Below are 16,515 nucleotides of genomic sequence, written 5' to 3'. Positions count from 1 at the left end.
TTTTTTATGTCATGTCAAGCTATGACAATTCGAATAGACACCTGCCTTTTGTTGAAAGCCTGCTATGGAAATCTTAATTTAGTCTTTTAACTATTAATGTCAGGTTGCTGTCTCACTGACATATTAATCTTGTATTCCTCTTTATATCGAGGGGTCCTCATCCAATATGTCCCTTTACATGAAAGCTTAAAACCTTAAAAGAAACCAAAATACACCTACCATCAACTTCAAAGCCTGGATAACAGTGACAAAATCCTGAGATAATTTCTGTAAAAGACTGTAACTCTGTACTTTAATTTCAGCCACACTCCTGAATTGATTTGCAAATTGGACAATAATCTTTAAAAACAGACAGAAAGAAAATCAATCTATCAGCAGAAAAATGCATGTGCAGATGTGTGTAGGAATGAATCATGATTGAGGCTATCAATCAGTCTAACACCCAGCGTATTACAACCAATAGTTCAAATCTTTAGTCAATATTCTTTAATTACGTTTTCTGATCTTTGTTACTGAAGATAATAAAGGCTAAAATATCATAAAGATGTGAAATACTATAAATACATTTAGGGAGCTACCATTTGATTTTTTTTTTGGGGGGGGGGCTTGGATGAAAATTGTGTCCTGCCTTTTTTTTATTTGTAATCTCTGTCCTGCTTTTTTTTATTTTTCAGTCTATTCAGTCCTGCCTTTTTTTTCTTAGCTTAATATCCTGACTTTTTTACAATTGTCATCCTGACTTTTTATTTTTTGCCAAGTTACTCATCCTGCCTTTTTTTTACTCAAAATCCTGTCCCCCCCCCCCCCCCCCCCCCATAAAAATCAAATGGTAGCTCCCTTAGGAAGAGAGAAGTTGATAAATGATTTATATTGCTTTTTAATATAATTTCACCTATACACCAAAGAACAAATGTATTTCCATTTTAAATTCTTTTTCTTTCAACGGAAAAAAATAAATTGGACTGAATCTTGATGAGCATAAAAGTTGAGGCATGTTCCTTTATTAAATTGTTTATGAGTTAATAAAGCATTTCTTTCCCAACTCTATTGAAATTTTTTTTTTAGAAATTCATGCAGATTTTTTTCCAGAAAACTTCACTTTCACCAAGTTTGTTTATAGTATTAAAGTACCTCTCCCACTAAAGGCTAGGATCCCATCTAAAACAATTGTTTCTGAAGAAGTTGTATAAATGTAAAATCATAGAACATGTAGAAAGAGGTATTCATAAACCTGTATCATGTAAAGCAAAATTATATCCGGTTAAAATTTTGATCCAGAGGAAAAAATGTCACAGTAGTGTTGTTATTTTTTTTTTTTAAATCAAGGCTGCCTTATTTGACAATTTAAAAGTGTCTACTAAATGAAGATCAGACTCACTTGTTTCTAATAATATTTACCGCTGAAAATTTTAGCTGGAAGACATTTTCAAATACAGCATATTGTGGCACATATACCTTAGAGCTGAAATATAGAGTGAACAATATTATATAGGCTAATTCATTCAATTGATAAATCAATTGACGTAAAATTTTGTACATTCTAGCTTAGTAAGACTGCATCCATATTCTGTCATATTATAAGATTTATTGCACTATAAGTAATATCCAGGATTCTATCACCTGATATCACTTTTAAATATGGTTGAATATTTTCTCCAATGGAATACAACACTGCTCAAAATTACAAAAATAACGGTAAATATCCAATATGAAATAATTGCATTACAATCTGGAGAAGAAAAAAAATGTAATTGTCTATTATATGGAATAAAAAAAAAATAACATAAAAATAACATATAAAATAGAATATGATGAAATAAAATTATAAATAAATTTTATAATTGAGTTGATATTCTCCTTAATATTGAACATTATTTCCTCAGCTTTAACCATTTTATGTCCAACTTGAGGCTTTTTTTTCGGTCTGTGTGTCGGTGTGCAACACTACTGGTGCCACATGTGGAGCAGAATCTGCTTACCCTTCCGGAGCATCTGAGATCACCCTTTTTTTTTTAGTAAGGTTCGTGTCGCTTATTCTTTAGTTTTCTATGTTGTGTCATGTGTACTATTGGTTGTCTGTTTGTCTTTTTCATTTTTAGCCATGGCACTGTCAGTTTATTTTCGATTTATGAGTTTGACTGTCCCTCTGGTATCTTAAAATTGGTCCCTTTTTTAGTTACCCTTTGTTCATCCATTTGACTGTCCTGATTCAGCTTAAAGTTTTTGATGAAGCTGAAGTCTAATCAATTTTGAAACTTAGTACACATGTTCCCTTTGATATGATCTTTCTAATTCTAATGCCAAATTACAGTTTTGGCCCCAATTTCATAGTCCACTGAACATAGAAAATGAAAGAGTAAAAAGGGCATCCATGTACTATGAACTCATTCTTGTTATTATTTTTCAGCATAAGCATTGCTTGGAATATCACTTATCATAATGCAGCTAGAATACAGACCAATAGAATATATGTCTAGATAAATTGTACATAAAAGCGTTCGGTGTTTATTCAATGCTAAGTACCATTTTAAAAAAAATAAGTTTTACAAAGTAAAGATACGCTTTGTGAAAACTTATTTTCCTTGACAGGTGCCCATCTCCTGAATGAGGACCAATAACTTAAATGATACACTTAGAAAATTCAAATTAAACTTTTCCCTAAAGTAGCCCCTAGTCTTATTTCAATCTTTTTGAGTAAAAAGATATTACGTATGTGGATTTTGGCCAACAGACACAACACACTAGAGTGTTCAGGAAACAAATCATAACCGTTATCATATCTTAACAAAACATTGTCTACAAAAAATCTCGTGTTTAAACATTCAATTTAATTTATATTCTTTTATGATTTTTAAAAGGAAAATTAGAACTTTATCAAATATAATTTCCTTTAGGATTGTGTTATAAATTCACAGGAAACAATACTTTCAAGAATCCTCTTCAGTATTTTCAATTTTGTACTATGTTTACATGCATGATTCAGCAAGTTTAAACCTGGACATACCTTCACATAATTGCAGACAAAACTTGCTTCAAATCTGACAAGGGAGATAAATCATACTATTTGAATAATTTCCTAGCATTCTGTAAAATCTGGAGAAATGTCTAGCAAAATATGTCAAGATCTAAATTCACTCTATTAAGACAAGTTATGAATAAATGGAAGAGATCCCTAAATGACAAACAGCAAAATTTAACACTTTTCTTTAAACTCCCCCCCCCCTTTCAATCTTCTTCAAAATTTATATTTTTAGCATCATGTAAACAGAAAAAGAGCCTTTTGTTTGTCTCTTATTATATCAAATTAGACAGGGAAGTGACTGTCATACCAAGTAAATGTCAATGTGCATTATCTGTGTGCATTCAGCATGAACAAAAAATATATACATGTACATCAGATGTACCAAGTCACATTAATCAAATTATAATTACATGTAAAATGTGCATCAGCTGCAGCTTTCTGTCAGATTACAGCATTTATTTAAAATTATGAGATGCATTTCACAAATGAAAAAAAGAATTAAAATTTTTAATAAAAGTTGAGTATAATAATTGATTATGATATTAATCCTCAATATGGTACTTAGAAACACTACATAAATCAGTTCCATCCCTTCCTCAATCTTTCTTGATCAAACAAACTTTTGTGATTTTTCTGTTTCTTATTTGAATGATGAGACTGTAGGCATTTGATGTATTAACTAATACATAACATATGAGTTGAATGTCACAATATATAGCTTCTTGGCTAAGTGAGTCCAGCAAACAAGATAAAAAAAAGCATTGAAAACTGTCATCGTCCAGCAGCCAACATTTAAATCACCTACCTAGCAGAAATATATAGGTATACAAGCATCATCGACCAGTAAGTATTTTTTTCCCCAACACAATAGATATATATATATATATTGAGCAAAAGTGGATCCTGGGGGACCAGGCCGCCAGGGTCCCCCCTCTTTTGAGGGAAAAATTGATTATATAGGGAATCACTGAAGCATGATGAGAATGCTCCCACCTCCCTTAAGTCAGTCAGTGCCCCCACCTCCATTAATGAAAAGTGCTGCCACTGACTTGATCACCTGTCAAGAAAATTGATGCAAAATATTTTCAACTAAATGATGCAATTTTAATTCTGTCTTTAAACAAAATCTTTTCTGCAGTGATGTTTTAAAATGAACAACAAATTGCAATTCTTTCAGCGTCAGGTGATCATAATCAATAAATTTGTTTGAAAGTTAAGTCCTTTTCAATTATCTCTCTCTATATATATATACAGACTATATAATTCTGACTATGAATGACATGAACAAGGCGGTATGATATTGTATAAGGATGTCTTCCTGGTTCTCAATAAGTCAATGTGACAAAAATATATACCTGTTAAATTCAAAATATATACAGCTAGGTGTATAGATCTTTTAAGTATACAGTGAAAACAATCTTAATTGAAAAAACCTTAAACCCGGTCCCCCATTATTGTGCTGGAAAATCTTTTTTAGTTATTATGCTTGAGACTTAAATTTTGAAAAGCCACACAATTAAAACATTAGCAATGCAAAGAGAACTAAACAGAGAAGCCAAGGATAGCTTTAAGACAACTTTCCCACATGTTTAATAAAATTCCATTCTCCATTACAGAAATGACAACCAGTAACCCGACTAGCTCAACTGAAAATTTGCAGTAAGATTTGTCTTATCGGGGCCTCATTATAGCTGACTTATGCGGTAAAGGCTTTGCTCATTGTTGAAGGCCGTACGGTGACCTATTGTTGTTAATGTCTGTGTCTTTTTGGTCTTTTGTGGATAGTTGTCTCATAGGCAATCATACCACATCTTCTTTTTTATAAAACAAAAGATTTCAGGTGAACATAAAACAAACATGAAACAAAAGATATTGCATGAAGTTGAAATGAATGATATCAAATGAATTTGAAAAGAAAGGATATCAAATGAATTTGAAAGAAAGGATATCAAATGAATATGAAAAGAAAGATATCAAATAAACATGAAAGGAAATATTTCAAATGAACATGATGAAGGCGAAACAAAACAAATGTTTAAAGGTGGTTAGAATGAATACAAAAAGGGGACATATTACAACTGACTATCACAGGAAATAAAATTGGAGAGTTGGAAAATAAAGCCTATTTATTGTTAACAAGCAATAAGCTTACACAGCCTGACTCTTGAAATAAACTGTGATGGACAAAACATAAAAACTAACCTAGTAAGGAAATAAGGATGAATGACTAAAACTATCACTTTAAAACAAGCTCTAGAACGGTCAGCAAGGATTGTGTGAAAGTTATAGTTTCTCCATTTCTCAAGAGACATCATTAATTCCACTACAATTTAAAAAAAATTATTCTTATTTGATTTCGGTTTTGACTTTTTTTCTATAACTGATATTATGATACATAACTGATTATACCTGCCAAGAAAAAAATATGCATATATCCTGTTATAGAAATGAATCATTTTGTGTTTTCCCATGACATAAAATATAAAACACATCAAGCAAGTTTTACATACTGGTAGTCAACTTGATATATCATGACTTGACCCACAGGCATAGAAAACAGTGCTCTTCTTATAAAGGCATTGTATTTTTTTTTTTGTAAAATGTGAAACAATGTGTTAGCAATGATAACAAAGTTGTCTTTTATTAAAAATATTTTAAACAAATATGAAATGTAAAAAGAAATTTACCTGTCAGAAGTGTCTGTGAAAGAAGAACACAACTACGATTTTTATACTTCCCTATACAAACTAGAGGCTCTCAAGAGCATTTGTTGCTCACCTGTCACAACTTAAGTTTTTGAAATCATATTATAAAAATAAGATAAAATCCTAATAGATGCTTAGATAATGATTGAGGCCAAATTTGGTTGAATATTGGCCCTATAACTTAATAATAAATCTTGAACAGTTAATTAGCAACAAAGTAGCATCATTTTATCAGAACCTCATAAGGAAAACTTATATGACATGTTTTGTTGAAATCTAAGCAGTGGTTCTCTAAAAGACATTTGTTTGTATTTTCTATAGGGTCCTATATTAAACTAAGTTCCCCAATGGTGGCCATCTTGGATGATGGATCAGCTACAAAGCAATAACACTTGGTCAGAATCTCATAAGGAACATTCATGCCATGTTTGGTTTCATTCCATTCAGTGGTTATCTAAAAGAAGACATTTGTATGTATTTCCTATAGGGTACTATGTTATACTAAGTCCCCGCTGGCTTCAATCTTGGATGATGGATTGGCTTCAAAGTAACAAAATTTAATTAGTCAATCCCTCATAAGGAACATTTATTGGCTACAAAGTAACAACACTAGGTCAGCACCTTATAAGTAACATTCAGGCCATGTTTGGTTCAATTCTATTCTGTGTAAGTGGTTCTCTAGACAAAGTTCAAAACAATAAATTTAACTGATGTCAATGATGGACAATAACAAAGAACAATGGATGCCAAGTGATGAGAATAGATCACTTGGCACCTCGGGCCAGGTGAGCTAAAAACAAAACTAGCATTCATAAAGTATGATATAATTTTAACAACCTGTTATTTTTCTTGAATACTCGAGACATTTTTGTCTGGCCTTTTACTAAAGATGATCATGACCATGCACTTAATGTGTAACTAACAGTGATTCCTGTCTGGCAGTGCACTCTTTCCTTCTAGAAGGATAAATTAGTGAACATTCCTTGGCATAATTTCCTTAGTGTTTCTTTTTTTAATAATTGATTGTTGTTTGCTTAACATCCAGTGACAAAAATTTCAGGCATGTTCAGGACAAGCAGTGATTGCGTAGTCTTGTATTCAAGAAAAGCAGTGAATACTGAGTCTGGTATTCCTGAAAAGCAGTGAATGCTTTGTCTGGTATTCAAGAAAAGCAGTGAAAGCCTAGTCTGGTATTCAAGAAAAGCAGTGAATGCTTAGTCTGGTATTCAAGAAAAGCAGTGAATGCCTAGTCTGGTATTCAAGAAAAGCAGTGAATGCTTAGTTTTGTATTCAATAAAAGCAGTGAATCCTTAGTCTGGTATTCAAGAAAAGCAGTGAATGCTTGGTCTTGTATTCTAGCAAAGCAGTGAATGCTTAGTCTGGTATTCAATAAAAGCAGTGAATGCTTAGTCTAGTGTTCAAGAAAAGCAGTGAATGCTTAGTTAAGAAAAGCAGTGAATACTTAGTCTTGTATTCAAGAAAAGCAGTGTTTGCTTTAAGTCTTGAATTGAAGAAGAGTAGTGTTTGCTTAGTATGGTATTTAAGAAAAGTAGTAAACGCTTAGTCCAGGTATTCTGGAAGACCAGTGTTTGCTTAGTCTGGTGTTCAAGAAGGGCAGTGTTTGCATGCCTTGTATGATCTTGTATTGTATTAAAAAAAAAGCATTGAATGCTTAGTCTGGTATTCAAGATAAGCAGTGATTGCTTAGTCTTTTATTCAAGAAAAACATCGTTTTCTTAATTTAGTATTCAAGAAAAGCAGTGTATGTCTAGTCTGAATATTCTGAAAGAGCAGTGTTTGCCTAGTCTTGTATTAAAGAAGAGTTGTGTTTGCGTAGTATGGTATTCAAGAAAAGCAGTGAAATTTAGTGTCTGGTATTTAAGAAAAGCAGTGAATGCTTAGTCTTGTATTCAAGTAAAGCAGTGAATGCTTAGTCTTGTATTCAAGACAAGCAGTGTTTGCCTAGTATTGCCTAGTCTTGTATTAAAGAAGAGTAGTGTTTGCTTAGTATGGTATTCAAGAAAGGCAGTGAATATTTAGTGTCTGGTATTTAAGAAAAGCAGTGAATGCTTAGTCTTGTATTCAAGTAAAGCAGTGAATGTTTAGTCTTGTATTCAAGACAAGCAGTGTTTGCCTAGTCTTGCCTAGTCTTGTATTAAAGAAGAGTAGTGTTTGCTTAGTATGGTATTCAAGAAAGGCAGTGAATATTTAGTGTCTGGTATTCAAGAAAAGCAGTGAATGCTTAGTTTTTGTATTCAAGAAAAGCAGTGAATGCTTAGTCTTGTATTCAATAAAAGCAGTGAATGCTTAGTCTGGTATTCAAGAAAAGCAGTGAATGCTTAGTTTTGTATTCAATAAAAGCAGTGAATGCTTAGTCTGGTATTCAAGAAAAGCAGTGAATGCTTAGTCTTGTATTCAATAAAAGCAGTGAATGCTTAGTCTGGTATTCAAGAAAAGCAGTGAATGCTAAGTTTTGTATTCAATAAAAGCAGTGAATGCTTAGTCTTGTATTCAAGACAAGCAGTGTTTGCTTAGTCTTGTATTAAAGAAGAGTTGTGTTTGCGTAGTATGGTATTCAAGAAAAGCAGTGAAATTTAGTGTCTGGTATTCAAGAAAAGCAGTGAATGCTTAGTCTTGTATTCAAGTAAAGCAGTGAATGTTTAGTCTTGTATTAAAGACAAGCAGTGTTTGCCTAGTATTGCCTAGTCTTTTATTAAAGAAGAGTAGTGTTTGCTAAGTATGGTATTAAAGAAAGGCAGTGAATATTTAGTGTCTGGTTTTCAAGAAAAGCAGTGAATGCTTAGTTTTTGTATTTAAGAAAAGCAGTGAATGCTAGTCTTGTTTTCAAGAAAAGCAGTGAATGCTTAGTCTTGTATTCAATAAAAGCAGTGAATGCTTAGTCTGGTATTCAAGAAAAGCAGTGAATGCTTAGTTTTGTATTCAATAAAAGCAGTGAATGCTTAGTCTGGTATTCAAGAAAAGCAGTGAATACTTAGTCTGGTATTCAAGAAAAGCAGTGAATGCTTAGTTTTGTATTCAATACAAGCAGTGAATGCTTAGTCTGGTATTCAAGAAAAGCAGTGAATGCTTAGTCTGGTATTCAAGAAAAGCAGTGAATGCTTAGTTTTGTATTCAATAAAAGCAGTTAATGCTTAGTCTGGTATTCAAGAAAAGCAGTGAATGCTTAGTTTTGTATTCAAGAAAAGGAGTGAATGCTTGGTTTTGTATTCAAGAAAAGCAGTGAATGCTTAGTCTGGTATTCAAGAAAAGCAGTGAATGCTTGGTTTTGTATTCAAGAAAAGCAGTGAATGCTTAGTCTTGTATTCAATAAAAGCAGTGAATTCTTAGTCTGGTATTCAAGAAATAAGCAGTGAATGCTTAGTCTGGTATTCAAGAAAAAAGCAGTGAATGCTTAGTCTTGTATTAAAGACAAGCAGTGTTTGCCTAGTATTGCCTAGTCTTTTATTAAAGAAGAGTAGTGTTTGCTAAGTATGGTATTCAAGAAAGGCAGTGAATATTTAGTGTCTGGTTTTCAAGAAAAGCAGTGAATGCTTAGTTTTTGTATTTAAGAAAAGCAGTGAATGCTAGTCTTGTTTTCAAGAAAAGCAGTGAATGCTTAGTCTTGTATTCAATAAAAGCAGTGAATGCTTAGTCTGGTATTCAAGAAAAGCAGTGAATGCTTAGTTTTGTATTCAATAAAAGCAGTGAATGCTTAGTCTGGTATTCAAGAAAAGCAGTGAATACTTAGTCTGGTATTCAAGAAAAGCAGTGAATGCTTAGTTTTGTATTCAATACAAGCAGTGAATGCTTAGTCTGGTATTTAAGAAAAGCAGTGAATGCTTAATCTGGTATTCAAGAAAAGCAGTGAATGCTTAGTTTTGTATTCAATAAAAGCAGTTAATGCTTAGTCTGGTATTCAAGAAAAGCAGTGAATGCTTAGTTTTGTATTCAAGAAAAGGAGTGAATGCTTGGTTTTGTATTCAAGAAAAGCAGTGAATGCTTAGTCTGGTATTCAAGAAAAGCAGTGAATGCTTGGTTTTGTATTCAAGAAAAGCAGTGAATGCTTAGTCTTGTATTCAATAAAAGCAGTGAATTCTTAGTCTGGTATTCAAGAAATAAGCAGTGAATGCTTAGTCTGGTATTCAAGAAAAAAGCAGTGAAGGCTTAGTCTAGTATTCAAGAAAAGCAGTGAATGCTTAGTTTTGTATTCAATAAAAGCAGTGAATGCTTAGTCTGGTATTCAAGAAAAGCAGTGAATGTTTAGTTTTGTATTCAAGAAAAGCAGTGAATGCTTTAGTCTGGTTTTCAAGAGAAGCAGTGTTTGTTTGCTTATCAATTTCTGGTAATCAAGGAGACGATAATAAAAAGCTGTGTACATTTACTATATGGCATTTAAAATGCTATCTGAATCTGTATCTGAACAAAATCATTATATGCGATGCTAAGTCATAATATATATTGATGTAAAATATACTATCCTACGAATAACTAGGTCAAAAATTCAAAATATGCCAAGCATGTGGTTCCAGGTCACGTGAGCGTGACAGTCAAAACAAAAATAAAGGCGCAAAATTAGACAACGCCCCTAAGCTTCTTGCACAATTACAGGATTGATAATAACACGTTTTCTCGTCTTGGATGGGTCTCGGTTCAATTGTGGTGATCTATAAAAATATTTATATATAAATTATAAACTATTTTGCAACTTCGCCCGAAACAGCTATATATAGTTTATCCGACAGACCACAATAAGCCAGGCTCTGTTCCCATAGACCTTTATATAATTATTATATAGCTCTTCCCTTAATAGTTTGCATGCATGTCATTTATAAATACTTACTAATTTGCAACACAAATACGTTCCTTGCTTTGCTACTGATGGTAAAATTGGCTAAATAAATACACATTTGGATTTTCCCTTTTTTGCAGCTGATTTGATTGGCTAATCATAAGCTATCTACAGGTAAGGTCGAGATAACATGAGGTAATTTCCCGCGCTAAGGTGTTTGTCAAAGTTATTAATTTCAAGAATGAAGATTGTAGTATATATAAAGTTTAAAATAGAATTAATTAATTAATGGTTTTATAATTTTAAACAGATTTTGTAAACTCATATATGATCATTACAATGCGGAAAACCAGAGATGTTTACAAGTCTTTAAAAACAAATTAAAAAGAAAGAAAAAGAGTAAAAAGGAATTTTAAACTTACAAAAATGTTTTTTTTTTAAGAACCTGCTCCTTAATTATTGTAATTCTATTTGGGTGCAAAATCGTTGACAAATTATGTAAGGCTTGTGCATATCTGAGACTACTAGGCTGAAAGGCACTTGTATGAAGTGCGAAAGCATATATTATTCATACTAAAAATATGTGCATTTTTACCGCTTTTTTCAACCCTTTTTAGAATTACAAAAAAGAAGCATTCAATTCTTATAATGTTGAGTTTCTAATGAGAAAGCATTACAATTAGAGATTGGAATGCCTCACGAAAGTACGGATTCTTATGATCCATACTGTAATTATTCACTGTGTAAAAATAGCAGTTCATGTAATGTAATTGAATAATTGTGTAGCAGCAGTCTCAGTTAAGAAAAAAATGGTATAAACCAAATTTGATGATATACAATTATTTTTAGGGAACAAGCCAAATTGATATACGCTTCAGTCAAGTGAAAATTTCAAAAGCTCAAAAAATCTTTTTTGGCTTGATCGAGCACTGATACAAGTCAAACTAATTTTTGTCTTGTAAAAAAAATTCAGATAAACGTTTTAGAAGATAATCTGATATATTTTAAAAGACTGAATTCATAACGGGAATGGATTTATTCTGTCACTCAATCGACGAACGAAAGGCATACACTATTTAAAAAAAGGATATATTTTGTCCACCTTCCTTCTAAAACGTTTAAGCTAATATAACGTAACTTTTCTTTTGTGATTTTTAGGCCATCAACATTGTGTCGCGCCTCTGTCCCTATCGTGGTCAATCTAGCGGTAGTTATAACCTTTTTCACTACACTTTCTCTTTTTTAATGACGGAAATGCTGGTGTCCGAAACTGATTTAATTTGTTTCAGGCTAATATATTCATCATGCAATTCTAATTATTGCTGTAATATCTATAAAAGTTTTTCTTCCAAAAGTTTAAAAAAATATCTAATTGTGTTATCTTTTTTATCGATACATCTGCTGATCGATTGATTGAATTGCTTGTTGTTTGCTTAACGCCCAGTGGCATATACATGCATGTTCAGGACGATTTAGTACCTGTTGAAACCTCGCTCGTAATGTTGAAATATCTCTAGAGCATATTCTTATATATTCAGGATTTTTCATCACAGAGTTTCAATTACCTGTGGTATTTTGAAGTTACATGTGAAAATATTTATATTGTCAAAAAGCGAATTTAATATCATACAAATGAGACTGTTTTACGCAGAAATGTTCTGAATAAAGAAAGATAACTCAAAGATATTTTAATGACCATGACTTTATTCAGGTGTCGTTGTCTTTGGAATTTGATGCGACTGTCATACAAGTGAGAGTTTCAGCTAGCTTTAGAACCAGGTTTAACCTACCATTTTCTACATAAAAAATGCCAGTGCCAAGTCAGGAATATGACAGTTGTTATACATTCGTTTGAAGTGTTTGAACTTTTGATTTTGCCATTTGATGAGGGACATTTTCATCGGAGTTCAGTATTTTGACTTTTCACACATTCGTGTGGGACGAAAGCCGTTTATATATATTATATTCAAGGCTAGCAAATAGTTGTACGTAAGAAGGTCGGCTTCAGGGAAAACACATCGGCACATTCCCTTACTTGATTTGATGAGATGAGTCAGAGATGAGAACACTGAAAGATGCACATGTTCGTTTTCATTGCCTGTGCAAATATACACAGAAATAATTCAGCTTGATTTGTCAGTCTTCACTTTACCAAAGTCTTCGGATGAAAAAACTACATGCAGCACAGTTAAAAGCTTGTATGTGCCTATCCCAAGTCAGGTCCCTGTAATTCAGTGGTTGTTGTGTGTTGCTGTGTTACGTATTTGTTCGTCGCGTTCATTATTTTGGACATCAATTAGGTTGTTAGTTTTCCCGTTTGAATTGTTTTACCTTTGTAATTTCGCGGCCTTTTATAATTGACTATGCACTATGGGCTTTTCTAATTGTTGAATGCCGTACGTTTATGTCCGTGTCAGTCTTGATCTATTGTGGAGAGTTTTCTCATTGGCAAACATTTCACATCTTCTTTTTATTTATATCATGCAAACACACAGCTTTATTATATATAACGGTCTGTCATGTTGCCAAATACTAATATATATGCTTTAACTAATGTAACATTATTAATTTCATAATAATTTTTATTTTTAAAAATAAATATTGCCGGAGATTTAAACATAACATTTTACAAACATATTGACTGATAACATCAAATTGTAAATACAGTAGTTAAAACAACAAACTATAACTACCGTAATTATAAAACAAAGTATTGGTATTTGTAAGATTACAAAGAGTGATTCGCTTTCAGTGCATAATTTTAGGACACATTTGAAATATTACACAGTCATATTTTTTAAAATGCTTTCTTTAAATAACGTAGACATTTCAACTTTTAAAACATTTTATTTATTTTTCAAAACAAATATTGAGTTATAAACTTAACATTTATAAATTAAAAAAAAAATACTGTTAACAACAAATCGTAACAACTGTAACTATACCAACAAGTTATAAATGAGTTAATTATAATACAAAGTATTTAGTGTGCAACAGTTTAATCGACTTCTTCTACGGTAGGTCCATTTGAAGTACTTTGCCCACCTGTACTATTTGATGGTCCATTTTGAGCACCACCATGAAGTTTTGACATGACGGGGGTACATACTTTCTGTAGTTCTTTCATTTTGTCATCGTATTCTTCTTTCTCTGCCAGAGAGTTATTGTCTAACCATTTAAGTGACTCTTCGCAGGCTTTGCCTAAATCATCTTTGTCCTGCGTTGACAGTTTGTCTCCAGAGTCACCGATAGCTTGCTTAACACTGAATATGTAGTTTTCCAATTGATTTCTTGAAGTGATACGCTGTGTTTGTTTTTCATCTTCTTCTTTGTATTTCTCAGCATCTGAAACCATTCGATCAATGTCCTCTTTACTGAGTCTTCCTCTGTCATTGGTGATTGTAATTTTCTTTGAATTTCCACTGCTTTGGTCCTTAGCCGAAACATTTAAAAGTCCGTTTGCATCAATATCGAATTCCACTTCAATCTTAGGCACACCACGGGGTGCTGGCGGTATATCAGTGAGATCAAACTTTCCCAAATGATTATTGTCTTTGGTCATAGCCCTTTCACCTTCAAAAACCTGAATGCTTACTGCTGGTTGGTTATCTGAATACGTTGTAAATATCTGAGAGGCCTTTGTAGGGATTTTTGTGTTTCTGTCAATTAATTTCGCCATTACTCCACCTGCAGTTTCAATACCAAGGGACAATGGAGCTACGTCAACTAAAAGTACATCTTTGATGGTGTCGCTACGATCGCCTGATAGTATAGCAGCTTGGACGGCTGCACCGTAAGCAACGGCTTCATCAGGATTGACAGATTTATTCAATTCTTTCCCATTCATAAATTCTGACAGCATTTTCTGTATTTTTGGAATCCTTGTTGAACCTCCGACAAGTACAACCTCTTGAATACTACTTTTATCAAGTTTAGCGTCTCTTAAAGCTTTTTCAACTGGTTCCAGAGTTGTTCTGAACAAATCTGAGCACAGTTCTTCAAATCGTGCTCTTGTTATTTTGGTGTAAAAGTCTGTTCCCTCAAACAATGAGTCTATCTCAACGTTTGCTTCTGTACTGCTTGATAATGTTCTCTTAGCTTTCTCACAAGCAGTTCTCAATCTTCTGAGTGCACGGTTGTTACCAGAAATGTCTTTACCACACTTTCTTTTGAATTCATTCATAAAATGACTGACCATTCTGTTGTCAAAGTCTTCGCCACCAAGGTGAGTATCTCCAGCCGTTGAGCGAACTTCGAACAATGAACCCTCGTCTATCGTAAGAATAGATACGTCAAATGTTCCTCCTCCCAAATCAAATATTAAAACGTTTTTCTCGCCTGATAAATTTTTGTCGAGACCATAAGCTAGAGCAGCAGCTGTTGGTTCGTTTATTATCCGCAGTACATTAAGTCCTGCAATAAAACCAGCATCCTTTGTGGCTAGTCTTTGAGAATCATTAAAGTATGCAGGTACTGTGATGACGGCATCTGTAACTTTCTGGCCGAGATAAGCTTCGGCAGTTTCTTTCATTTTAACCAATACCATTGAACTTATTTCTTCTGGGCTAAATGTTTTTGTTTCTCCTTTGTGTTCAGCTTGTAGTTTTGGCTTGCCGCCACTATTGATGACTTTGAATGGCCAATGTTTCATGTCTGACTGAACTGTTGAATCACTAAAATTTCTGCCGATCAGTCGCTTGGCATCGAATATTGTATTTGTAGCGTTCAATGCGACTTGATTTTTCGCTGCATCACCAACCAGTCTTTCAGTATCCGTGAAAGCCACATAACTAGGAGTTGTTCTGTTCCCCTGGTCGTTGGCTATGATGTCTACTTTTCCATGCTGGAAAACACCAACACAAGAGTACGTTGTTCCTAAATCAATTCCAATTGCTGGACCTTTTCCTGCCATATCTCAGTAGTTATTTTGCTTTTGTCTTCGATAAATAATCTGGAAAGATAATATATATATATAGTTATTTCTGTTATATATCTGTATAGTTAAAGTAAAACCAATTTTAAATTTGTTTGGAAAGTGAAACTGCGAAATATTTACTTTTACCGAAAAGTAGTTTGAATAACCTGCTCTGACCTGTGAATGATCAATAATGTGTATCTTATTAGGGGAAAAAATAGGCTCAAATGTAACTAAATTATTCTTTATGAACTATGTTTTATTGTTATTCGGTGACTTAATTCACACATTTTTTTTTATTTACAGCCTTTAACAGAACAGAAACACACAATTTTAAAAACAAAAAAGGAATGCAATACTGTCTGTTACCTAATTCAACTCCTTTAGGATTCAATATTGATACATCGAAAAAAAGTTTTATTTTTTATTTTGAGCATATATTAAATTAACTATTATAGACTATTCATTGTTATTCAGTAAGAAATTAATTACTTACCAGTGTTATCAATTAGTGATTTTTCTTTCGTGGTCTCCAGTTTGTAAACTTTGCACTTCTCAATCGTCGTCTATTTTCTTATGATTTCTCTCTTTACAACATCGCCTTTTTATATACTTTGAAAACGAAGGTTCGTGATCATTCAAGAAAATCTAAAGATAGAAAATTATTTTTAGTTCGGAGTCCTCTGTTATTATCCTTCTAGAAGAATGATGACATCTAATAATATCGAAAGAATATCGGGAATATAATGTCTATTTTTAGGACGTAAATATAAATACAATTCATTTCAAATATTCTCGAATGTTGTCGAAAATTCAATTTTAAAGGTTTTTTGTCAAAGGAAACCGGATTTGAATAGGATTAAACCAAAATAAGAGGATTTTATTTGTGTGTCGATTTATATGAAATTAAGAGCATATATAATATGTTTAATATTCATGCAAGTAATTATATTTTTTAGTTGCCAGACATACCCTTACAGAACTGAAATGTTTGCAGCAGGTCTGCAGCATACTTGCTGCAGGTCTGCTGCAAACAAAAAGCTTGCAGGAACCCTTTGAATAATGTTTGCAGAAGTTTGCAGCT

General features: G+C 32.7%; 1 protein-coding gene across 1 annotated transcript; it reads right to left on the bottom strand.

The window, feature by feature from the left end:
* Positions 1-13,071: 13,071 nt before the first annotated feature.
* LOC134697138 (heat shock protein 70 B2-like) lies at positions 13,072-16,081 on the bottom strand. The gene is made up of 2 exons (XM_063559199.1): positions 15,928-16,081; positions 13,072-15,467 (listed from the first exon to the last, which is right to left on the bottom strand). The coding sequence occupies exon 2, from the start codon at positions 15,426-15,428 to the stop codon at positions 13,515-13,517; it is 1,914 nt and encodes a 637-aa protein (XP_063415269.1). The 5' UTR covers positions 15,429-15,467; positions 15,928-16,081; the 3' UTR covers positions 13,072-13,514.
* Between the last annotated feature and the right edge of the window lie 434 nt (positions 16,082-16,515).

The sequence above is a fragment of the Mytilus trossulus genome, chromosome 14 (genome assembly GCF_036588685.1).
Source record: "Mytilus trossulus isolate FHL-02 chromosome 14, PNRI_Mtr1.1.1.hap1, whole genome shotgun sequence".
Lineage (NCBI taxonomy): Eukaryota > Metazoa > Mollusca > Bivalvia > Mytilida > Mytilidae > Mytilus > Mytilus trossulus.
This window is presented reverse-complemented; position numbering and strand designations above follow the sequence as displayed.